This window comes from Antennarius striatus, chromosome 3 (assembly GCF_040054535.1).
Source record: "Antennarius striatus isolate MH-2024 chromosome 3, ASM4005453v1, whole genome shotgun sequence".
Classification (NCBI taxonomy): Eukaryota; Metazoa; Chordata; class Actinopteri; order Lophiiformes; family Antennariidae; genus Antennarius; species Antennarius striatus.
Genome location: NC_090778.1, coordinates 28,239,409 through 28,263,842, shown reverse-complemented (window position 1 = coordinate 28,263,842; position 24,434 = coordinate 28,239,409). Strand labels below are relative to the sequence as shown.

The following is a 24,434-nucleotide window of genomic DNA, read 5'->3' as shown; positions in this document are numbered from 1 at the left end:
AAACTTGTCAGGAAACCAAGAAAACGCCGTCAGTGTTGAATCGTTCTCGTCTGAAATGTCTTTAATTAACACTTCTTCTTTTCTTTTTTTTTTAACAAATGAAGCTACCAGGCTAACTAACGTTAGCTGAGCGTGTGACAGGAAGCACCTGGGTGAGAACACGCAAACCCCACGTATGAAAAGTCATCATAATAAAGAGCTTAAGGACTAATAAGTCACAGCAGTGAGTTGACCCCCCCACCCCCCCATCCTCCTGTCTTTACATCCAACATTTTAGCCGAGGGAGGAGGCCCCCCTGGCCAGATACGGGCCCCCACCGCCTCATAGCAGCACTTGTGTGTCTGTGTGCGTTTGATTTATGTGTCTTGTCCAGACCCCGGTGGGAGCTGGGAGTACGGCCCCCACCCCACCGTCCTCCCCCCACTCTCCCAACAAAGCTCTCTAAAAATGTGTGTGAGAGGTTTTGGGGGGAGGTTTCCCTGAGAGGCGAATAGCAGGAGGACACACCCAGGCCGGACACTGGCCCCTCCCACTTGTTGTTGTGATTTCTCGTACCTCCACATTGGGCGGCGACACGTGACGCAGCATCGTGGTTGACCCCTCCCCATGCTGATACTAAACCACCTTAAATCTGTATTACTTTTTCCCACACTCTGACAGACCGTTAAAAACACTTTGTGTCTGGTGGACGTGCACAGCACACGTCCAGATGCTGTCAGCCAATAGAATGCGCGTACGGTATCACGTGACTACCTACTAAAAATCAGCGATGTAGTGAAGCTGACCATCTTGAAAAATGAACAAGCGAGGGATCGCTGTATTAGGAAGTTCTACCAGAAGACACTTTCACTGCTATGCAGACGGTACACATCTACACATGACAATTACATTTCTTTTTATTTTTTTTAAATATTTCTTATATTTTTATTTCTTGTTGCTTCTTGCCACCTTTTAATGCACCTGTGTGGTAAACTTTACTGTACCTGGCAATAAACTATTTTCTGATTCCGATTCCAAAGCCAATGAATCCGACCAATGATCTGAATTGGAGACTGGCCTCAGAGAATTGGATGATTCGTCACGTCTCGATGCTGAGCACTGATAAAAGTTATTGTTGTGATCCTGATGACAGAAGAAGAATCAGGTCGTCAGGGTTCATCCTCTGGGAGTCGTTTCTGCGAGCAGAGCCACACCTAGCGTGATGCTGACTGCGTGTGCGTGCCTTCCAGGCATTTTGAGCAGGGACGTTATGAGGTCGTCCGTCCTCGGGCCGGCGGCGGCCCCCAGGGGCCGAGTTGTAATTTGTGGAGGCGGTTGGACCAGAAACACTCAGTTAATGACCTCTGTTGTCGAGCCGGTCCGACTCGGCGTGAGTATTTGCGGCTGGAATGTGTGCATCTGCAGTGTGTGTGTGTGTGTGATATGTTTGGGTAATGCATGAGGGAGGCCCCTCGCGAACCCTGTGACATTTCCACAGAGGAGTGGGGGTGGGGCGGTTCGTGGAGGAGGGGCTGCTGAAAGGTATGATCCATGCATTGCACCTGAGATGTCACGCACACGACGGCGAGTCCCATTATCTCCCAGCATCCTCATCCCACACATGTTTCTCATCACGGTGGCAGCATTCCAGGCATTACCCAGCATTCCACACGTAAGATCGAGCGTGTACCAGGAGCATTCGGGGGGGTGGAGTGGAGTACAGGCCCCCTGTGCAGGACGGAGGAGAAGCTCATTTAAACTCCTCTGGACGCCGTGCTAGGTTCTCGTCTTAGCGTTAGCTGCTAATCATTAATCCTCACCTGGATCGGATTTGCGTTGTTATCTATTTTTGAATGTGTATTTGTGTTCACGTTTCATGACATCAGCAAAAAACTCACAATCACAGAAATTTGCAGTTGACGGTTCGTTCAGATATAATAATAATAATAATAATAATAATAATAATAATAATAATAATAATAATAATAATAATAATAATTAAACAATTAAACAATACGAATATAACAATAACAATCACGTATAATAATAATAATAGTAATAGTAATAATAATAATAATAATAATATTATAATAATAATAATAATAGTGATAAAAATAATAATAATAATTAAACAATTAAACAATACGAATATAACAATAACAATCCAGTATAATAATAATAATAATAGTAATAATAATAATAATAATAACAATATAATAATAATAATAATAATAATAATAATAATAATAATAATATAACAATAATATAACAAAAATAATAATAAAACATAAAAAAACATAATTTCAATAATATATCAGAACAATTAAACACTCTTCATTGCTGAGTCGTGGACGATCCGAGTCAACAAAATGTTTCCCTTCCCTCTAATTTAATTTACAGAGCAAAGGAGACCAGCAGCCAAATACTGTAGTGACTCACCTCTAGTTCTAAATATACAACCCAGAGAGGAGGGATGAAGACGGGAGGAGGAGGAGGACGAGGGGGGGTCTGCAGCTCCATCCGTGGGGGCGGATCAGGACAAGATCAATAGGAGAGCAGGAGGCTGCAGGAGATTCAAAGTAGGCCAATAAATAACATCCTGGTGAGACAGTGACTGCCCCCCCCCCCCAGGCCACCGCCACCCCACTCCACCCCCACCGACCGGGCCCCATGATTACTGGCCTCCGAGTGGGGGGGGGCTGCACAATACAGCTCTCATACGGGGCCCTCACTCACCTCTCGTCTCCATTTGTTGGACATTCATCTTTCACCATGTGTGTGAGTTTGTTTAGGGGTGGGGGCTGAAGGAAGGTGGGTGGGGCGTGTGTGGTGGGTGGGGCTGGGAGGGGTCGGGGGTAGGGTGTTCTCTACACCACTACCATGTTCTCTACATCCGATCCCACATCAGAACCTCCAGGTTCGGGACTGGAGGTGAATCTGGGTCGCGTCGGACCCTGATGTCCCACCTGAGGAGGTGGGGACTCCCATCGCTCCCGTGATCCCCCCCCCCCCCAACCCACAATGCCGAGCAATCACTGCCGGCGCCTGCCACCCACCCACCGCCATCAGAACCATCATCACCATCATCATCATTCTGTGGGTGAGTGGAATCCGCCGGCGGACGCGTGACTCAGTTTGGAGCAGTAGGCGTGTCCTGCGTCCTCCTGGGGGGCTGGGGGGGAGTCGAGTCGGGATGGACTGGATGATGTTTGGGAGGGGGGGGCTGTCTGGGGGGGCGTCGCTTTAAGGACCGTTTATGCCCAACATCTCCACTGAAGAGAGAATGAAGCCACGTTGGCGGCGCGTGCTCCACCGCACTGATGGGTCGCAGTGGGTTGCCATGGCAACCTTTCAGCATCAATGGCCTGCTTCCCTTCTGAGAGCAGTGATCAGCAGCATCATGAGCAGGGGGGGGGGGCGGACGTGAGGAGCGAATGGTTGATAGAGGAGGTGGCCTCTATCACCCCCCCCCCTTCCTGGTTTCATGGTAATCTGTGGAACCCAGGACCCCACAAGGTTCCACAAACATTCTAAACGAAAAACGTCTCCTAAAACTCCTCCAAGTCACATGACAACATCAGCCAATCAGGGACAGGATCTAGGCACCATTGCAGGTACAAAGAAAGATGTAATCAGATTAAAGATGCATTCACCGTGAATGTGGATTATTAGCAGATGGGATTAAATGAAGTTTATCCTAATTTTGAACACAGTTCTGAACTTTATGGACTTTTAATCCCAGAAAAAAAGGAAAGTAAAAGATTAAGACAAGAATATTTAACGTGAACGTTTGTGGTTCGGTTTTTTTTTTTCCTCCAACAGGTTTTATGAATTGAAATTGTTTCCTTTATTTATAAGAACAGCCAACTTTATTTTGTGAATATTTCACTTGTCAGGATTAATTTAAGCGTGAGTAAAAAGTGAACTTCTACTTCCTGTGATGTCACAGCGACATCTAGTGGAATCTTCAGTCATCACAACGCGACAGAACCCAAATCCAAATCAGTGACTTAAAGTGTTCTCACCTAAGAGGATTAAAGGTTTATTGGGTTCTATTTGGTTCACATCCCTCAGATAATAAACCATATTATCATTACATATATTATATTATTACCATATATTAAGCATGATTTTGGGGATAGTGTGTTTCATGAAGTTGTGAAATAAAGAATCAAACTCAGCGGAAACACAACACAAAATGTTTGGTAAGAATTGACAAGATTTTCAAGTAACTTCCAACGGATTTAATGACAAATGAAAAAAAAAAATTATGAATTTGTGTATAAAAGCAAAACACTTTATTACAATTAGGCTGAAAACCCCAATGGAAACACGACTACTTTACAAGTACAAATGTTTGTCATTTATTTACAGTTTTTTTTGTCGACATCAATAAAAAAAAATTAAAAAAAAAAAATCATGACAAATGAAATCCTAAAGCTCATGTTTACAGTGTTTCTGCTGAAATAAAAAAACAAAACGATGGCTAAAGGAACGTGCATTAATCTCCAGTATTTATAGACATAAAAGGACTATTTGTGAACACATCGATGCTAACGGACATTTCCTAATTACCCATGAGCCTCAGCTACCCATCACCGTGTTGGCGGCTCCGTGGTGACGCGGTGGTGAATAAACAACAGAACTGCAGTAACGGACAGCTCAGCTGGCCCCGCCCCCGCCGGGCTTGGCGGGCGTCTTGGCGCGGACGCCGCCCTGGCGAGCTTGACCCTTGGGGTTCTGCTGGGGCGGGGCCGGCTGCTGCGCCAGGGACTCGGCCGCGGAGGGCGCCGCGGGCTGCTGCTGGGCGGGGCTGTGGGGGGGAGGAGTCTGGATCTGGGGGGAGGTGGCGGCGGTGACCACCTGCTGCTGAATGATCTTCTGCTGCACCACCTGTGCGGCTGCCGCCCCCGCGGGGATCATCTGCACCTGGGCGGGGCCGGCGGAGGCGGCCGCCTGCGTCAGGGTCACCGTCTGGGCCTGAACCTGGACAGCGGATTCAAGCGTCAGCTGGCGTCAGCAAGCCACGCCCCCCCCCCCCCCCCCGCCCACCCCAAGCTCCGACGGACTCTACCTGCTGGGGAGACGACGCCATCTGCTGGATGCTCGCCACAGCGGGCTGCTGCTGCACGATCTGAGGGAGTTTCGCCACCTGATGGGAAAAGTCAACAGAAGGTCAGACGTCACAGCCCAACGCCGGCGTTCAGGGGGGAGCCACGCCCACTGAGACCCCGCCCACCTGGATCTGCTGGGCGCCGGCGGGCTTCTGAGCCTGGGCGATGGAGGTGGTGAAGAACTGCGTCTTGATTCCCGGCTGGAGCTGGGTGGCGCCGGCGTAGGTGACCTTCTGCTGCTGCTGGGTGGGCGGGGCCGCCTGAACCGTCACCTGCTGGGCGCCGATCTGAGGAAAGCTCCGTTAGAAATGTGATCCGACTGCTGTGGGCGGAGCCTGGCGACGATCGAGCGATGGGCTTACCTTCTGCTGGACGGCCGCCCCCTGCGGTGGCTGCCCCGCCTTCTGCTGCGCGGCGGCCGCCTGGTGCTGCTTCTTCATCTGCAGCAGCTGCTGCACCTGCATCTGGGGGAAGGACGGCGTGAGGACGGGGCCGCCTAGGGGAGGGGGGCAGACACACGGGTTAGATCAGGCCACTCCTCCCGGAGCGGGAACCCTGAGGAGAGCGGACGCACCAGTTTTCTGAGGCTGACCGATCGCCACACTGATGCCCGCGACGGTGACGGGCAGCGTGGTGACGCCGGCGGAAGACACCACCGCCGGGACGGACACCACGGGGGGGGGCTTGGTCAGGGTCACCTGGGCCGTCTGCCCCGCCTGCGCCTGGATCTGCCCCTGGGTGGGCACACGAGTCTGGAAAAGAAACGCGGAAGGCGTGAGACGCGCGGCGCTCGGTTGTGGGTTTAGCACGTGGAGCGTTTGGCCCGCCCACCATCAGCGTGACATCACTGACGCGTGTGAGACTTCCTGTCTGGAAACCGACGGCCAGCGTCTTACCAGTCGCGCCACCTGCAGGTTGGCCACGGTGGTGCCGGTCAGCACGGCTCCGGGTCTCTGCGCCGCCACGGCGGTCAGCTGGGGGTTGGCCTGCGCGGCCTGGGTGGGGGGAGCCTGGGCGGGCTGCTGGGCCCCGGCGGCCTGCTGGCCCTGAGCGGCGGCGGCCGCCACCGCCGCGGCGACCTGCTGCTGCTGCAGCTTGTGTTTGTGCATCTTCAGCAGCTCCTGTGGACACACCTCCAGTGAAACACAACCCTGGCGTCTGATTGGACGGCAGCTGGAGCGGCAGCGTACCTGCGATTTGCCCACGGTTTTGATCTGGGGCGACGCCCCCTGCTGCTGGTGCTGCAGCTGCTGCTGTCGGAGCATCTGCAGGTGGGCGGGGGTCAGCGGCTTCCCCTGGGGCAGCTGCATGCCTGTGGCTGGACACACACACACACACACACACACACACACACACACACACACGCTCTGTCAGACCCGTTAGACGGCGGCGCCCCGACGGCCGTCGGCGTCCGGTTACGTTACCTTGCGTCACCTGAGTGACCAGCGGGCGAGTCTGGGACTGCGCCGGGCTAAGAGTGGTGGAGACGACCGCCGATCCCGTCACCGGGGTAACGGCGCGGACGCCCTGACCCGTAGCTATGGCGACCACCTCGGCGGGGGCGGCGGCGACGGCCCTCTGCTGTGTGTGCACCACCTGGGCTCCGGCTGCGCCGGCAGGCTGCAGCGGCAGAATGAGGAGGAGGTTAGCATTAGCGTTAGCTTTCCGCTGCTCGCCGTTAGCGGCGCGACTCACCGACAGCGTCCCGGGGATGACGGGAGACGCCAGCCGCTTATTGGCCTGGAAGGGACTGGGGGGGACTCCGGCGACCGTGTTGACGATGACGTTTCCTCCCCCTACGGTGGCTGGGGAGGGACAAAAACAAATTAACCCACGCAACGCCGTTAGCTCCTTAGCGTTAAACACCAGGCGCGTCTGGACGTACCGGCCTGGATGGTAGTCCCCGCCGTGGCGTTCTTGATGGCGCCCGCCTGGAAAAACAAACAGGCTTAGCCGCGGTGGAGAGGGGGGGTGGAGCGGGAGGAGGAGGATGTTCTGAGTCTCACCAGGACGGCGGCGTTGGGCACGGAGGCGGTTCCGGTCGCGGCGGCGGCCTGGGGGACCTGAGCCTGGTTCTGACCCGCCGTGGGGGCCTGGGCCTGACCCGGGGCGGCCTGCACTTGGGGGGCCCCGCCCTGTTGCTGCTGGGCCAGCTGCTGAGCCTTCTGCTGCTCCGCCAAGGCCTGAAACACACGCCAGACCATCAAGCCCCGCCTCCACCCCGGACACGCCCACAGGAAACATCACGCAGCGCGCCCAAACCTTCTTCTCCTTGGAGATCCTTTCGGCGCGCTGAGACGCCACCTGAATGGGAGGGAGGGGCTTGTCGTAGCTGATCCCGCTGGGGGAGAGCAGAGAGGTTAGAGGGGGGCGTATCCCAGGTGGACGCCGCGTGGGGGCGGAGCATCAAACGTACCTTTCTGCCAGGACCGAGGCGTGTTTGGGGTTCTTCTGGAACGGATTCATGCCGAGTCTGAAAGAATTGGATGAGAAATGAAGATCCCGAGGACTCCGCCCCCCCCCCCAGTGGGCGTGGCCGCGGCGAGGCGGGTACCTACAGCGGTTTGATGGGCGGGCTCCTCTTGCTGGCGATGATCTTCATCAGCTCGAAGCGGCTGCCGTACAGCTGGATGTGCGTGGCGTTGTCGTCCTGCGTGTAGATCTGACACGTCCGCAGCGGCCGGCTGTTCTTGGACTGAAACAGACGCTGAGTGAGGACAGGAAGTGGCGACAGGAAGTGGGGAGGGGCCGACCTTCATCTGAGGGGGGGGGCAGCTCACCTTGTAGATGCTCTTGGTCTTCTTCTTGGGATTGGCCTCGTACACCAGCTGAAAGACGGAGACGCAGGTGAGGAAACGAGCAGGACAGGAAGTGGTGCCGGCGGCGGAGCCCCGCCCCTGGCCCCGCCCCTCACCTTGCCCTCCTCCCGGGGGATGATGACGTTCTCGTAGCGGCTGCGGCACTGCTTGGGGGAGCGGTAGATGCGGCTGCAGGCGTTCACCACGTCGCTCACCAGGTCCCAGTTGGGGGTGTGAGCCGGGGACACGACCGTCAGGTTCAGGGGGAGCTCCAGCAGCTGCTTCACCGCCTGGGGGAGACGGAGACACACACACACACACACACACACACACACACACACACACACACACACACACACACACACACACACACACACACACACACAGGTGATTTATTCCCACCAATCCCCTCCTGTTTGGCGCGAGCGGCCGTCGTGGAGACAGTGGGCGGAGCCCGTACCTGCAGCAGCGCCCAGTCCTCGCTGATGAGCCACTCTGGGTTGTCTGGCCCCGCCTCCGTGGCGGGTTTGGCGAGCGAGGGGAGGGGCTTGGCGAAGGGTGCCTGCTGCTTGAGGGAGAAGTTCTTCTTCTGGTCCTTCCCCTCGCGCCGCACCTTCAGCATGCTGGCCTTCTCGAACAGCGAGCGCGGCGGCACCACCGTCTCCCCGTGGCCCTTCTTCTTCTTCCTGGCTGCTGCTGCAAACACATCGACCCGTCAGCGCCTGTCGCTCGCGCGCCCGTGGGGAGCCACGCCCCCGGGTGACGCCCCCCCCTCACCTGACGGGTCCAGCTTCAGCCTCTTGTGCTCCTTGCGGACGTAGACGGGTGGCAGCTTGGACTCCGGCATGGGCGTGGCCTCGTACATCAGCATCATCACCGAGTCGATGTAGATGTCGTTGTCATCCTGCGGCGGCGTGGGCGGAGTCCAGACCTGAGGCGGGACACGTGATCAGGAAGAGGACGGGGGCGACAAACAGATGGCGCTCGGACGCGTCGGGCGACTTACCGACATGACCTCCGTGTGGCCGTCCTCCGCCTCGAACACGTACTCCTGCAGAGACTCAGGTCAGCGCCGGCGTGACATCACTTCCTGTTTGCCGTGCGGCCACTCACCATGTTGTAGGCGTCCTCCCGCGTGTAGGTGAAGAGCTCGTCCCCCTCCGGCACCTCCTCCTCCTCCTCCTTCAGCGTCTGCAGGCGCTGCAGCTCCCAGCTCTTCTTGGACGCCTCCAGACGCTCCTGGAGGAGGAGGCGGAGCCAGAAATGAGTCAAATGACCACGACGGTGAAACCCGGGCGTGACGCCTCCCGCGCTGATGTTACCTTGAGAGCAGTGTGGTCGTCGCTGACGTGGAGGAACTCCAGGTAATGCAGGGCGTAGCGCTCGATGGGCGTGAGCTGCGTGTAGGAGGGACAGCGTCAACGCTCTGCTTCCTGGATCCGTTTGGTTTCCCAGAATCCCCGGTTACCTGATCCATGACGGCGTTCAGCTCCTCTATGTGGGACGGCTCCTCCTGCTCCTCCTCTTTGGCGGCTAAGTCCTCCCCCTCATGCTGCTCCTCCTCCTCCTGGGTGTCCAGGGCGATGCTGTGGAGAGCCTGGATGTACGGTCGCGCCACCCGGGGGGAGATGTTCTCGGCGGCGGAGGGCTCCTGGTGGAGCACCACGAACTCCTCCACCTTCTCCCCGGAGGCGGCCTCCACCTCCAGCAGGTCCTGGATCGTCCGCTGGAAACACAACCCGGAGGGGTGAGGGTTCGGGGGTCACCGGCCCAACGGCGGAGGGTTCTCCTTCAACCAGAACGCCGTCTCACCTGCGTGAGGAACGCCAGCGTGAAGTCGGTCCCCTGGGCGGCCACCTCCCGGATCAGGTCCCTGGTGCCGTTCTTCAGCAGCTTCTCCTCCACGGAGTTCCCGCTCTCCAGCCTGACAAACGAGATGGGAGGAGCTCAGAGCGGCACGTGCGGACCGGCTGCAGCCCGCCCCCTCAGGAGCCTCACCTGTAGACGTGGAGGTCCTTGGCGCGCCCGACCCTGTCGCACCACTCCTGCATGCGGGCGTCCATGCTGGGGTTGAGGTCGGTGTCATAGAAGATGATGGCGTCTGCGTTGAACACGTTGCCGACCGCCGAGCAGCAGCGGTTGGTCAGGATGCTGCAGAACAGCTTCCTGTTCCTGTTGAACCTCCTCATGGTCTCCTGCAGGGGGGGGGGGGGGGCAGACACGCGTTCAGCTTCCTGTTTTGGACTGAGCAGCGGAGGCGGGCTTGTTTTCCTCACCTGTTGCTCTTCGGGTGTGAAGCTCTCGTCCAATCGCACGTAGGCGACCTGCCGGTGGTCCAGGAAGGCCTCCAGGATGTCGAGCATCTTCATCATCTGGGTGAAGATGAGGACGCGGCGGCGGTCCGACCGCAGCTTCTGCAGGAGGATCACCAGCGCTTCCAGTTTACCTGCCGGACCAATCGTGTCCCTTTAGTGACGCCACCTTACCGTGGCGACAGGAGTAGCCCGTTTCTAACAGGAAAAGGTCAAAGGTCACCCACCAGAGTCCATCTGCATCTGCTGCAGGTCAGGAAAGCGGCGGACGCGTGTGGAAACGTAGCGCTGGATGTCGGCGCCGTGGGGGGCGGAGGCTTCCTGCAGCTGACGGCGGCGCCGCTTCTGCGCCAGGCTGTAGGGAACCGGCGGATTGGCTGCATACAGGTGAGGGGGCGGGGCTACGGCTGGAGGCACCACACACACCAGCCTGAAAGACGCCACAGGTGTTTGATTACGCGCCGCCGGGATCGCCACGGTGACAGGAAACCGGCGGACGGGAGCGCTCACCTGCTGATGACGCGGCCGGCGGCCTCCAGACGCTCCTGGGGGGGGAGCAGCGCGGCACGCAGCGCCGATGTGGTGCCCACGAAGGTCCTCTGGGCGCTGGCGCAGCTCTCCCGGCCCACCCACCTCCACCCCCCCGCCGTGAGGGCGGAGCGGTGCGGCTCCGGGCCCAGAGCGCACGCCTGAAGCAGGTCGGCGCCCAGCAGCACCCGGCGGCCGCAGCGCCGCTCGTTGGCCTCGAAGAGGCGGGTCAGACGCTCCCGCCGCTGGTGGGTCCTCTCCTCTGACGACTCCTGGAGACGGATGAGGGTGGGGGGGTGAACGGCGGATTTAACAGACTTCAGACGGTTATAAAGACGCTGCACTGACCTGAGAGGCGATGTGAGCAGCTGCCGCCATCTTGGAGGGGGCTGAGTTGGCGTTCGTAGCTACGCCCAGCGCTGAAACAGAAACAGCGTGAAGCGCTTCAGAATGACAACACATTGTGACAGGACGCCGTCGCCACGGGAACGGCTGATAGGAGGTCGCAGCGGTCACCTTGTGGGGTCGCTGCCGGGGGAGGGTATGACGTCCCGGGCGGCGTGGAGGCGTTGGGGGTGGCTTGTGGCACCGTCTGCATCACCATGGAGCCCTGGGGCCGGATGATCTGCTGCCCCGGAGCCGACACGATCTGCAGGATGTTCCCTACGAGGAACCACAAACACACGTGTGAGGAGACGTCCAGGAGGTGAAGAGTAATGACATTACTTTAGTGTTTACAGTAGTAATGACATTACTGTAGTATTAGAGTAGTAATGACATTACTGTAGTATTAGAGTAGTAATGACATTACTGTAGTATTAGAGTAGTAATGACATTACTGTAGTATTAGAGTAGTAATGACATTACTGTAGTATTAGAGTAGTAATGACATTACTGTAGTATTAGAGTAGTAATGATATTACTGTAGTATTAGAGTAGTAATGACATTACTGTAGTATTAGAGCAGTAATGACATTACTTTAGTCTTTACAGTAGTAATGACATTACTTTAGTATTAGAGTAGTAATGACATTACTGTAGTATTAGAGTAGTAATGACATTACTGTAGTATTAGAGTAGTAATGACATTACTGTAGTATTAGAGTAGTAATGACATTACTGTAGTATTAGAGTAGTAATGACATTACTTTAGTATTAGTGTAGTAATGACATTACTTTAGTATTAGAGTAGTAATGACATTACTTTAGTATTACAGTAGTAATGACATTACTTTAGTATTACAGTAGTAATGACATTACTTTAGTATTAGAGTAGTAATGACATTACTTTAGTATTAGAGTAGTAATGACATTACTTTAGTATTAGAGTAGTAAAGACATTACTTTAGTATTACAGTAGTAATGACATTACTTTAGTATTAGAGCAGTAATGACATTACTTTAGTATTTACAGTAGTAATGACATTACTTTAGTATTAGAGTAGTAATGACATTACTTTAGTATTAGAGTAGTAATGACATTACTTTAGTATTACAGTAGTAATGACATTACTTTAGTATTAGAGCAGTAATGACATTACTTTAGTATTTACAGTAGTAATGACATTACTTTAGTATTACAGTAGTAATGACATTAGTGTTTACAGTAGTAATGACATTTAAATGACCTCAGATGGAGATTAGAGATTTTAACGTAATAAATAACTACTTACAAACAATTCAACTTATGAACAACTTCTCTTGTTGGGTAACAACAACAGGAAGTTGTCCGACGGTCTTTATTTTCATTTCCTGTCAATAAACTCTTTTCTATCTTAAGCGTCTGTAAACAGTTGGTTTTAACGGCACCGGTCCGGGGGTCTCCCCTGCAGGACGGCCCTCAGACGCCTGGGGGTACCTTGGAGCTGTAAAGGGGTACCTTGGAGCTGTAGGGGCTGTCCCGTGGTGAGCTGGCGGAGCTGGCTGGGGGAGAGCGTGAACTTGTTCCCCTGAAACTGCAGCGTGACGGGGGTCTCCGGCTGGGAGATCCGGCTCTGACCGCCGGCGATGTTGGCCAGCTGGGCGATCTTCACCACGTCTCCACCTTCAGCGGGAAAGAAGAGGGAACGGCGCGTCAGAGGCGGCGGTGGAAAGACGTCGGCTGACGGCGTGCGCTCCGTGTCGTTAGTCAGAGGGTGGAACAGACTCAACATGCAGAACCGGGTGGATTAATCACAACCACAGCCGCTCTTTAACCAACCCCGAAAGGGGAAGAAAACGGCTTCCGGGGCGATCCTCAGGTGGGACAGAGAGACGGGGACGGGACGCATGAAGCGCTGAGGCCACTCCTGATTGGCCGGTGTGGTCACATGAGCTGAAACAGCTGGATCCTGTTTTTGTAGAATTTATCTGGCCGTTTAAAACCTCCTAAAGCGTGGCTTTAATCGGGTTCCCAGCTGCTAAAGATCGTTAATACAAACGTCAGACTTTAGGTTCTGACAGCAGAGAGTTTCGTTCACGCCTCGACTTGTTGCGATGGCCTGTGGCCAATCAGACGTCGTCTCTGTCCACGCTGAGGTTCGTCTGCGGAGCCGTTCCCAACATGCTTCACCTGACGCCCCACGTCAAAACGGGAGAAATAAAACACACACAAAACCACCAAAGCGTCGGGAGTTCCTCTGCAGCTGGACTGATGCGAGAGACAAAAGAAGATTAGTAAACCGGAGGGGTGGGGGTGGGGGTGGGGGGGTTAGAAAGGAAAAGGGGGGGGGGACCAAATCATTCAGTGGAACGGTGCGCTGGTGGGACGCAGGAGCGCTCAGTGGACATGCAGGTTTTCCAGAGAGGAACTGAAGAATGCTGAGACGGTGGAGATGCTGCTGATATGGATGCAGGTCTGGGGGGGTCAAAGTCTCCTTTCTCCCACGTTTCCATGGCAACCGTTAAAGCGTCGCCCCACAATTGAACTGTTTGTGTCGGAGCGCAGACTGAGCTCATATCAGCAGCACCCGATCGTAGGCCTCGGTGCAGAGCGGCCCGGTCTGCTGGGGCAGAGGTGGGGGGGGGTGCTCAGAGGGAGGGGGGGAGGGAGGGGGGAGGGGAGGCCACTTACTAGGCAACCGTGCCTGGGCCTGGGACGTAAGAACCAGCCTCTGAGACAGTAAGCTGGGCTGGATGGCATGGCTGGGGGCCACAGCTGGCCTGGGGGCCTGTCTCAGCCCCAACTGACTGACGGGGGCTACAGATCCCACAACGGCACCCAGGGCCGCTGCTGGGGGGGCCCCCAGCGCATGCTGCCCGACGCCCCCGCCCCCAGAGGAGGCGGCGCTGACGGGAGGGGCTCTCTGAGCAGCTGTTCCAACTGTGAAGCACAAGGCAAGGCGGGATGGGACGGCAGGTTAGGGGGGGTCACCCAGAATTAAGTCACATCATCAGCACGTTCAAACACCCCCCCCCCAGCCCTCCCCCGCCCAGCAGAGGCAGATTCATTCAGATTAACCCCCCACAGATGATCTGCAGGATGTCAGACGTGTTTCTAAGACGCTCCCACAGTGATGTCATCAACAGCCCCCCCCCAGGAGGTCACACACTACGGCTTCCACGTGTCACAGTCGTCTGGGGCGACGGGAAGCGCCGTCCCGGCGGCTCTCACCGTGGGCAGCGGGGATGGTCGTTGTCCCGGCGACGGGGGACTTGCCCCTGGCCTGTGCCGGCTGGCCGGCGGCGGCGCCGATGGTGGGGGAGCTCACCGGGGGGCGCTGGCCGGCCGTGCTGGTGATGGTTGCCAGGCGACCCTCTGGCTTGGTCCCATACTGCACCGGCTGAAACAGCCTGACCAGAGGACAAACAGCCGTTGGAGCGCCGCCGCAGAACGCCGTGGATTTACCTCTGGAGGCGTCGCTGCTGACCTCATGGGTTTGATGGGACACGGCCGGGGGCGGGGCGGGGGCTCCGGACCGCTGTAGATCTCCTCTATGAGCTGCTGAGTCACCTTCAGCCTGGGGGCCGCCTCCTCCGTCTGGTAGCGCGTCAGCCGGGTCTCGTTCAGCAGGTCGAACACGGACAGGGTGACGGTCTGGGGGGGGGGCACAGACGTTTAGACACACACGACCAGATCGGGACCGACGGACGGGTTGGCAGACGCCGGCGTACCTCGGTGGGGTCTTCCTTCAGAGCCCCCAGCACCAGGGAGGGAGCGTCGTACCTCAGGGAGGGGCAGAAGTAGGAGGTGCGGTTCTCTCGGGGCGCCACCAGCTCGGGGTGGTTACACACCCGCTGCAGCCGCATCAACACCTGCAGCACGCTGACGAAGTGTCCCGTCTTCAGGGCCTCCTGGGCTCTGACCCCCCCCCACACACACACAGACAGCGTTAGCATTAGCGTGGGGGTCACAAACGTGTCACCTCATCGGTGGCGCGGGCGTCTCACCCCGGCTGGGTGAGGATGTCCTCGTAGAGGCTCTTCTGGCGGGGGGAGAGGCGACACTTCAGGACGTGTTCGTACTTCTTGGGGAGCTGCTTCTCCACGTCGCGTTTGGAGCGCCTCAGGATGAACGGCTGGATCACCTGCGCTCCACAAGGCGGGGAGGAAGTGAGCATTAAAGGGGAGGCCGGGCGGCGGCGACGGGGGGGAGGGAGGGCGCACCCACCCTGTGCAGGCGGATGACCAGTTTGTGGCAGTAGTCCTGGTTCTGGTCGGTGCCGGCCTTCACGGGGAAGTCGGAGTAGGACCTGGTGATTCCTGGGAGGAGGAAGTGGATCATGGTCCACAGCTCCTTCAGCGTGTTCTGCAGGGGGGTGTTGATGAGGAGCAGCCGCTGCTCGCTGGAACAAAGACGCGCCGTTAGAAACGGAGATCAGAACGCCGAAACGATGGACGCCCGCGTCCGTTGGACCTCCCCCGGCTCACCTCCTGAGAGCGAAGACGGTTTCCCAGTGTTTCTCACTCATGTTCCTGATGAGCTGCACCTCGTCCAGCACCAGGTGGCGCCACCTCCTCCTCACAAAGTGGCTCTGGTCCTTCATCAGAAGCTTGTAGGACGTCACGCACACGTGGAAGCTGTTGGCCTCCCCCCACCACTGAACGGCAGCAAACACACAATGTTAAACGTTTACACCCGCCGACTGAAAACGCGTTTTTTTACTGATGATGTCATCGACGCGTGACGGAAACGCACCGCTCTCATGGACCGGCGCTCCCGCCTGCTGCCGAGGTACAGGAGGACCTTCAGTCCGGGACACCAGCGCTTCAACTCCACCTCCCAGCTCAGCAGCTTACACGTCCTCACCACCACCAGGTGGGGGCCCCAGATGCCTGCGAACAGAGAGACGAGGTCACGTCTGAAGTTTGTGAAGCGACACACGTCGGGCGCGGTCCTGGACCGGGGGCGTACCCTCCTGGCCGGCTAAGTGGGCCATGTAGGCCACCGTCTGCACCGTCTTCCCCAGCCCCGTCTCGTCCGCCAGGATCCCGTTGAGGCGCTTCCTGTGAAGGTTGACCAGCCAGTCCACGCCGATCTGCTGATACTCCCTGAGCGACCCGTGCAGGAGGAACGGGGCGGGGCTGCGGGTCTGGACACACCACAGGTCAGTTAACGACGAGGAGGGGGGGGTGTTTCTGACCCGTGTGTGGCGCGTCTTACAGAGGAGGTGGTCCTGAAGCTGCCTTTGGGCAGGAGGAGCTCCGTGGCGGCGGCCACTTCGGCGATGTCTTTGGCCAGCTTCCGATCGGCGTCAGAGGAAGTGGGTTTGTCGGCGCTGCGGTACTGGTCCACGCTCAGCAGGGAGTCGATCAGCACGGCCTCGGGGGGCCGGCCGGCAGAGCCCTCCGTGTCTGCAACGCAAAGATCATCCACTACCGCCGGTCCAGCAGCGCGTGCAGGGGCGGGAAGAGGAACCGGAGCGCTACCTTCAGTCTCATCCGCGTAGTCCTCGTCGCTCTGAGGTCCAGGCTGAGGCCACTCGAAGCTGTCGGCGTAGGCGCCGGCGTACTGCCTCATCAACGCGTCCAGGGGAACCTCAGCTGGAGGGGAACACAGATCCGTTCACACAGGAAGACAAGTCACTCTGGAACCACCGCAGACCGAACCCCAAGCTAACCCGAACCTAAAACCAAATCTGAAACTGAATCCAAACCCCAAGTTGAACCAAACCTCAACTCCAACCTGAAGAAAACAGCCACAGAACTCATTGAGGTGAAATGTTGACGCTAACTTTCCCTCCACACCTGAGCGCTAACAGTCAGACGTTAACGATCACACAGAGGTAAAACTGCAGCTGATGAAACTCATGACCATCTTCCTGCCTCCGATTCCATCGGTCCGGTTGTCCCCGGCGATCACAACAACATCCTTTATGAATGACATCCTTCAGAGCTTCCTGTACCACACTAGATGTTTCCTGTCCCTCCACATGTTCAGGTTAACAGCTGGTCTGGTCCAGACGGATCGGGGTCACATTTGATCCCAGCTGTACGCCGGCTCAGAACCCTGCTGCCTCACAGCTGGCGGAGAAGTTAAGTGGTTACCGTCTTTGGCGAGGTCGATCAGCTCCGCCCTGTGATCGGTACCGCCCTCCACAACCTCCTGCTCCTCGATGGTGCTCTCCTCATCTAGAAGGCAGGACAAAGAACGGTTCATAACGGTTCTGGAGCGTCTCTAATCCTCCCCGACCCTTCGTTAGAACTCACCACCTCCGTCAAATAAAGGCAAGCTCGTTTTTCTTTTTTTAGCCGAAGTCGCTCCTTCCTGTAAAAGGAAGACAAACGAGCGATAAATGTAGACGTGATTTAAAAGATCTGTTTCTGTCGTTGATTAGTTTCAGATGAACCCACCTCTTTATCGACTTTCACACCTGCTGACTGACCGGGAACTGTAACACAGGTAAAGTTCAAACACAGGTGAGGAGCGACGGACGGGAACCACCGCATCAGACGAGATCCGATCGGCGGCTCCGTTCAGAATCACCTACCTCTGGACGAGGCTTTCTGGAGGCTCAGCGCCTTCAGCTGCTTCTCGTAGATCTCAAACTGGAGTTTAATCTCCGCAACCTGAAAGAAGGACGGGAGACGTTCACCCGTAGAACTCCCCCCAGATCGACCCCCCAACGGAAACCGACGCACCTGCTCGATGTTGGACCAGAAGAACTCCACCTCTCGAGCGATGGTGCTGGCGATGTGGCGGAGCTGGACGTCCCTTTCTGTCTTTGACCTCTCTGCGCTTTTCTTCTTCTCCTGGTGGTAACGGGCACACGTCCGGACGAGCTGCGAGGGAGGGGGCCGCCAGACGGTTAGAACACACACACACGTCATCGGTGTGTTTCCTGGTTCTCTCTGAGCTCACCTTCTTGGCGGCGGCCTGCTTCCACCTCCTCTCCTGGGCGAAGTCGGCGGCCATCCACTGCATCTCCTCCAGGAGGTAGTCCCACTGGGACTTGGGACGCGACGATTCCACCAGTTTGGGGAGGCGGCTGGCCGACCACTGGCCCTCCTTCCTCAGCTCGGAGACGCGCTGGTGGACTTGACTCTCCTGGGAAACAGAAACAGCCTGAACGTCAGGAGCGTCAGGAGCGTCAGGAGCGTCTGGATCGTCGTTGACCCCCCCCCGGCGCTTCCTTATTGTCTTTGCAAGAAGCGAAGCCGTTCTCTGAGACTAGATTCAGAACTCGGACTGTTTTTCTAGAACCCACCAGTTTGGCCTGCTCCACTTGTTTGTCCTGAGTCGCCTCCTGCGGGGGCTGCGCCGTGGCGCCGGGGCCAAAGCCACCAGTTTTGACGGCAGACACGCCGTTGGTCGCCGTCAGTTTGGACTGGGTGCTCGGGTTGACGTTGGAGCCGTGGGGGCGGACCGGACTGGCAGCGTGGGGGGTGGGGACGGCGTTGGGGGTAGGGATGGGGGTGGGGGTGGGAGACAAGGGTGTCACGGACACGGAGTTGGGGATTACTCTCTGAGCGGGCTGGCCGGACTCGGTTCCGGGGCGAACAAGTGTCACCGTCTGTGAGGAAAAGGGGACAGACTTGATCGACGGGACGGCGCCGGCTCGCCGTTCGGCCACGAGCGAGGGGGGGGGGCATGGATCGGCAGGTTCCAGCGGACTGACCATCGGTCCCGTCTGGAGCATGTTCTGGCTCTGCTGCAGCTGGAGGTGGAGTCCTGACTGCATCTGCTGCTGGAGCTGGGCCTGGAGCTGGGTGTGGGGGTTCACGCTCCCCAGGACCGGCCCACCCGCCTGCACCTTCACCTGCGCCTGGAGCGGACCGCCGGGCTGCACCGTGTTCTCCACCAGCTGGGCCTGCTGGGACAGGGCTATGGGCAGGCCCGCCATCGGGAGAGCCCCCTGGGGTAACCTGCTGGGCAGCTGGGGGGGAGGGGTGTGCAGGCTGGCCGCATTCTGCACCGGAGGTCCTTTGGAGGGGTCGTACTGCTGCTGGTTCTGCTTCTGTCCTGCAATCTGGACCGCTTGAGGGGTAGGCGGCATCCCGCCTGTACACATAGTAACACAGGTTGAATAGAAAGCAACGCCAGCAGAGGCAACAAAAAGCAAGCTGCCAGGCTCGCATCTGGGTTTTTAAATGTTCTTGAGTTAATGAAAAGATTTAAGGGCCATTAAGTGATTGGTAGCTCCGTGTTGTTCTATATTTGAGAGACCCCTTTCAACCAGTTCCACATTTTGACGCTAATAAATAGATAATGACTGAGCTTCAGCCATCAGAGCTCCTCAGAACGTCGCTTTAATGAACTAGATGTTCAGTATGAGTAAAGAGGAGAAACTACTTCCTGATGATCAGAGCAGAAACTAATGAAAGTCATACAGCAAAATGGTTACAGAAGAAATGAAATCAATGTGGAAAATCTACATGTCTCTCAAATAAAATACTACTTTGATTAATGCAAAACCAAAACATTGCATTTCAAATGTGGAGAGAAGGTGGTTAAAAACATCAAAACTTAGGCGTGCAGTAGATTTTTGACAGAGGAGAAAAGAGAAATGTCACAGAGGAAAATGAAAGGAATAGAACTTCTGAAAATAAAGAGACAGGGAGAAGAAAGGGGAAATAAAAATACAGAGCGGACACTCACGAAAACACCGAATGTCGGCATGCATGAAGCGATGTCATTCTAGCAGAAACCAAAGGCGTCTGGGTGCCTCACAGAGCCACAAAGCACAGAAGTGAGCAAAACGGACACACATGGGGTCTTGCAGACAGCAGGCCTGAGCGGAGCTGTGCACACTAAAGCAGCGCCTGCCTTACCTCCCTGATGGCACACCACCCGGCCTAGTCGCCATCAACACCCGGCCCTGACACACCCACACCACCACAATCGCAAAAAAACCTGAGTCGTGAACGTAACTCCTCCACATGAATCCCCTCCTACTAAGACTGAGGGAAAGAAGCCAAGTCAGAACCAAATGCCATGAAGGAACGTGGGACAAATAAAGGTGGACATGAGATAAATTAGGACGGTCCTGAGGATGAGACATGATGGCTCCGCCTCTATGGCGTCGGGACGGACATGGGGGAGGAAGGGGAGGAAGATCTGTGAAGGGATGATGATGGTAAACCAAAAGAAGGCGTGATACGTGGATTCATGAGATGGGAAAACAAGAGCGAGCCATTTGAAGGTGAATGCGTTCCCAGTGTTCCACCTCCAAATTAGATGACAATCCATCATGACGGGAAGGTCAGTCCAAAAAAAGAGGACGAACAAGAACAAAGTCGTGGAGAGAAGAGATGACAGCGACGGGTGATCGATAAAATAAAGGAAAATCTTAAGACATGGCATCTTCCCAGTGAGCGGCTACGCTTCTCCAGACTTGGAATGTCTTCTTCCCCACTTATCCTGAACAGAGAGCTGGTGCAGCTAAGCCTGAACTTCCTGCGGACTGCTGGGAAGTCCAGCAGCTGGATGAAGATCTGTTTGTTGATGCTGCTTGGAGTTTGTCTGAAGATGAATGTTGTGATTTCTAACATCTCCGTAGAGGAAGGGGCTACCTCCAGCAGCATCGAACAGAACACAGAGCGGCCTGGTAGTGGCACTCCTACCTTGCGCAGTCGGCATGAGCTGCTGGAGTGGAACGCCAGGTGATCCTAAAGGAGCTACACCAGGATGTTGGAAAATCAGCCCATGGCGACCAACGTCAATCCGGGGCCTCTTAGCCTGATCTGGGATTTAAAACACACAATACCCTCATAACGCAAAACACAAGCACTCGTGCACAGAGCAGTGACCTTCTGAAGACCTGACAGGTCACCTCTCCTTCCTCGGGTTAAGACTTGAACACAGAGCGCTAGTAGAGGATGCCAAATATCTAAAAGCAGAAGCAATTAGAGGGAGAAAAGAAAACCAACAGAAAACAAAGCAAACGGGGAGGAAACAAAGCAACGTAGGAGAGACAGGAGTCTACGATCCAGGCCCTACCTGCTTGAACCATAGCCTGCTGCCTCTTAAAGGCGTCCATGTCCCCGGGGTTCGTCATCGTGCCAGGGGGGGCCCCTTGGTGTCCCTGGGGGGGAGGGGGGATAAGAAGGAAGAAGCATCCCAAGAAATGAGCAAGGGCTCTCATCTGAAGAGAACCAACGTGACTGAAGCGCCGCTTCTTTCACCTGAAACTGCTGCTGAACGGAGAAAGCTGCAGAAACGTTGGGAGGAAGTTGCGTTGATATGGCAACTGGTGTCACCGCTTGGCCGTCCTTTCCGGTAACAACCTTTACCTAAAACAGATTCGACAGTAGAACGACGGTGAATGGACGGACGGATTATTTGGCTGTAAGGACTTGACGCCGCCAGAGCCGTACCTCGTCGTTAATAACCTCAGACTGCTCTTCCTCTTCCTCCTCCTCTTCAATATCCAGGTCATTCTGTCTCAAGTAAGTGTACAAGGGAACGCAGGGCTTCTTCTTGAAAGCCAGGTAGTCCATCATGTTGCCTTGAAGGTGCTGCAGGAAGAACAGCTCGATCAGGTATTCTTTGAACACCTCCTTCAGACTCTCCATCTTCTTGCTGTGATGCTCCAGACACTGTTTCCTCAGCTGGGCGATCTCAGGCGTAGACGGCGCTATTTCCTCTAACTTCTTGGGTGCTTGCTTCTTTACAGAGCCTGCTGCCATGCTGGTGGGGGCCAGAGGGTTGTTGAGGATCCCCTGTGTGGGGCTGTGGAGGGATGGGCTCGAGGGGGGAATGGCGGAGGGAATACTGAACGATGCCGTTGCCGTTGTTCCGACTCCGGCGACGACACCTTGTGACGTCTTCTCAAATATCATGGGGCGCGCCAGCTGCCCCTGAATGATGCTGCTGATCTGTGGGGGTAGGTTGGACGTGGTGATGTGACCGGGGCTGCCCAGGGTGGGGAGGGCGGCGCCGGTGGCCACCGGACTCTGGGGTCCCAGGTGGTGGATGGTGCCTCCAGTCTGGGAGTGAGGCTGGGATAGCCGACGTTCCCTCACGGAGCCTGGCGCCCCGGGGGACGCTAGCTGCACCTGCCCTGGAGCGGCGGGGGCGATCTGGGCCAGTCCTGCCCCTTCCTGGTAAACAAAGTGGCCACTTCCCGAAGGGCTGCCTAAACTGATTTGCCGCACCAACATGCCGGCTTCAACGAAGCGCGTCGGACTCTGCCCACACACCCCCGGCCTCGTCACCCCCTGCAGAGGAACTGGGCTGTGCTGGGTAGGGCTCTGGGGCTGGATGGGCTGAGGAACAGGCGACGTGACCTGAATGTACGAGGATGGGGCGTGCTCAAACCTCCACTGAGGCGTCGTATGCTGGAAGCCAGGGGATGCAGGGTTCTGGATGGGGAGGGGGGTCAAAGTGATCTGCTGGTGATTTTGTAAAGTGATGTTCATGTTCTGGCCGGTGACGGGGCTCCGACTCATGATGATCTGATAGTTGGGTGACTGGGGGGCGGAGGGGCTGGCAGCAGTGGAGAACGTGGTCACAGGGGACTGGGGGTGGTTAATCGTAGTTTGCTGCTGGGTAACTGCCAGGGGGGGCTGCTGCTGCTCCTCGGCCTCAGACCCACTGACAGACTTAGATCTCTGGAGCTGTCGTTGCATGTTCTGTGATCCACTTCCATGGTGCATTGCGTGGCACAGGTACAGTGTCTAAACACAACAATCTGTGGAGAGAGCACAGCAAGAGGTTAAAAAATATCCCCCATAAGGCTAAGACATGTTTGATAAGTCACAAGTAACACGTGTATGAAAGACTAAACAGAACAAAAAAACCCCACAGATCACAATGCGTGCCACGGTTTGTTTTTACATCTTATTCTCAATGGGGGAAAAAAAGAAGATAAAAATGGATATTAGATAGGATTATTTTCAACGCCTTCCATCACATGTGGGCAATTTCTAAACAGTGGTATCTTTTCATGTCTGTCAATTTGAAAAGGAATGTCAATTTTAAAAAGTCACGATCAGCCAATAAATATTTAAAATCTCACTCATGGAAAATATGTGATCTCCCGCCACTGTGTGCAACTGGATCCAGATCCTGATCAAAATCTGGATCATAATGAAGATTTGGAGATGAATAATATATATTATATAGAGGTCGGTTGTATTATTAATCGGTTCTGCAGCAAATAGGGTTTCAGATGCGGCATTTTCAGCACAGTCAAAAGGATTTCATGGAATTGAGAAAGATTGTATTTAGAAACAAAAACAGATCCACTTTCATCATTATGGAAAATATTTCTTTGCCGATAACAAACTTACATTCACCCTGAATAGAGATTTTAAAATTCTTGCTGATACACATCAGCTAATAATTTATTTTTAATACCACCAGCATCAACAGAGGTTTGAACCCTCTGTGTGTTATCTAGTTTATAAAGACATCCTGTCACACATTTTACCTTGAATGTTATTTAAATATATCACATTGTCCATTTACAGAATTTGTAATTTAATAGTACATGCTCAGTTTTGATGAATAGTTGCTTTTCAAAATAAGAGTATGCGTTGTCAGGTTGAACAAAGGTTAATAAATAACATTACTGATGCTAGTGATGGTGATTTACAGCGTTACCTTTGGTCTGTACAGTAACACATCGAAAATCATCTAATTGTCATTTAGCCTACGCGTCAAACCATCATAATAGGACATAGCGCTTAAAGCCATGATGACCTGTACCTAGCATTTTTCCCGAGGACTGACTGATATTTTCATTGTTAGGTCGTTATCTCCAGCTGCCATCTCCAGGTCCGTGAAACGTTCCCAAACGCTTAAAATCAGAATAATAAGACATGAAACGTAGGAATAATTAATATACAGACTGAAAATAGATCATAAATATTGAACCGCAGCAGCAGGAACAATCCTGCGTGTGCCTTTTTATTAATTACGGAGACCCTTATTACGGGACGTGTGCTAGCCAAAGCTAACGATTAGCGTGCTGCTGCTAGCAGGCCGGCTCACAGCGATTAAATACGTTTAATCAACTCCAGAGCGCTACTTACAGGAAATGGGCTTCAGCAGTGGCTGCATTAATCCTAAGTCATATTTACAACTGATTTTATGCCGTAACAAATGTAACTCCTCAGAAAAAATAAAATATCAATATTGCTAGCGGGTGTTCAATGTTTTGGAGTTAATTTCATTCAGCAACATGGCGACCGCCGCGACCTTTTGCGTGACCCGGATGTAGATCTGTCACCAGCAGGAAGCAAGGACGTCATAAAATACGTACTGTTTTTATGCCGCTAGATAAATGTAAAAAATAACGAAAATAGTAAAATAAAAATAGAAGTAGCTGAGAAGTATTTTG

The 24,434-nt window shown here is 55.0% G+C and overlaps 1 protein-coding gene across 4 annotated transcripts; it reads right to left on the bottom strand.

Moving 5' to 3' along the window:
- Nucleotides 1-4,205: 4,205 nt before the first annotated feature.
- On the bottom strand, nucleotides 4,206-24,294 carry ep400 (E1A binding protein p400). Of its 4 annotated transcripts, none has more exons than XM_068311941.1 (53): nucleotides 24,127-24,294; nucleotides 21,466-22,781; nucleotides 21,274-21,381; nucleotides 21,089-21,173; nucleotides 18,768-19,150; nucleotides 18,357-18,662; nucleotides 18,011-18,196; nucleotides 17,791-17,931; nucleotides 17,640-17,718; nucleotides 17,503-17,540; nucleotides 17,359-17,416; nucleotides 17,197-17,280; nucleotides 16,579-16,692; nucleotides 16,313-16,503; nucleotides 16,064-16,241; nucleotides 15,848-15,984; nucleotides 15,580-15,749; nucleotides 15,320-15,494; nucleotides 15,100-15,236; nucleotides 14,824-15,010; nucleotides 14,580-14,746; nucleotides 14,324-14,502; nucleotides 13,784-14,032; nucleotides 12,611-12,775; nucleotides 11,248-11,394; nucleotides 11,080-11,150; nucleotides 10,714-11,003; nucleotides 10,431-10,633; nucleotides 10,168-10,337; nucleotides 9,890-10,086; nucleotides 9,704-9,815; nucleotides 9,360-9,617; nucleotides 9,214-9,288; nucleotides 9,005-9,130; nucleotides 8,898-8,942; nucleotides 8,669-8,822; nucleotides 8,352-8,587; nucleotides 8,008-8,181; nucleotides 7,874-7,921; nucleotides 7,652-7,788; nucleotides 7,510-7,566; nucleotides 7,356-7,434; nucleotides 7,100-7,276; nucleotides 6,979-7,024; nucleotides 6,789-6,898; nucleotides 6,518-6,713; nucleotides 6,284-6,411; nucleotides 5,990-6,214; nucleotides 5,668-5,845; nucleotides 5,456-5,589; nucleotides 5,219-5,380; nucleotides 5,054-5,131; nucleotides 4,207-4,965 (listed from the first exon to the last, which is right to left on the bottom strand). In XM_068311941.1, the coding sequence occupies exons 2-53, from the start codon at nucleotides 22,744-22,746 to the stop codon at nucleotides 4,642-4,644; spliced, it is 9,135 nt and encodes a 3,044-aa protein (XP_068168042.1). In that variant the 5' UTR covers nucleotides 22,747-22,781; nucleotides 24,127-24,294; the 3' UTR covers nucleotides 4,207-4,641. The 4 variants fall into 4 exon arrangements, with proteins under 4 accessions (XP_068168040.1, XP_068168042.1, XP_068168041.1 ...); XM_068311940.1 differs by having other exon boundaries at nucleotides 8,352-8,584; XM_068311939.1 differs by having other exon boundaries at nucleotides 4,206-4,965; nucleotides 8,352-8,584; nucleotides 18,357-19,150.
- Nucleotides 24,295-24,434: the final 140 nt, after the last annotated feature.

Excerpts from the sequence above, each read along its gene's own strand:
- ep400 (XM_068311938.1), bottom strand. The coding sequence starts at position 22,746 with ATGCACCATGGAAGTGGATCACAGAACATGCAACGACAGCTCCAGAGA. Across the intron at positions 7,025-7,099 it reads TGCCCAACGCCGCCGTCCTG|GCGGGCGCCATCAAGAACGC; the intron begins GTGAGACTCAGA and ends TTGTTTTTCCAG. Across the intron at positions 6,412-6,517 it reads GGTCACTCAGGTGACGCAAG|CCACAGGCATGCAGCTGCCC; the intron begins GTAACGTAACCG and ends GTGTGTGTCCAG.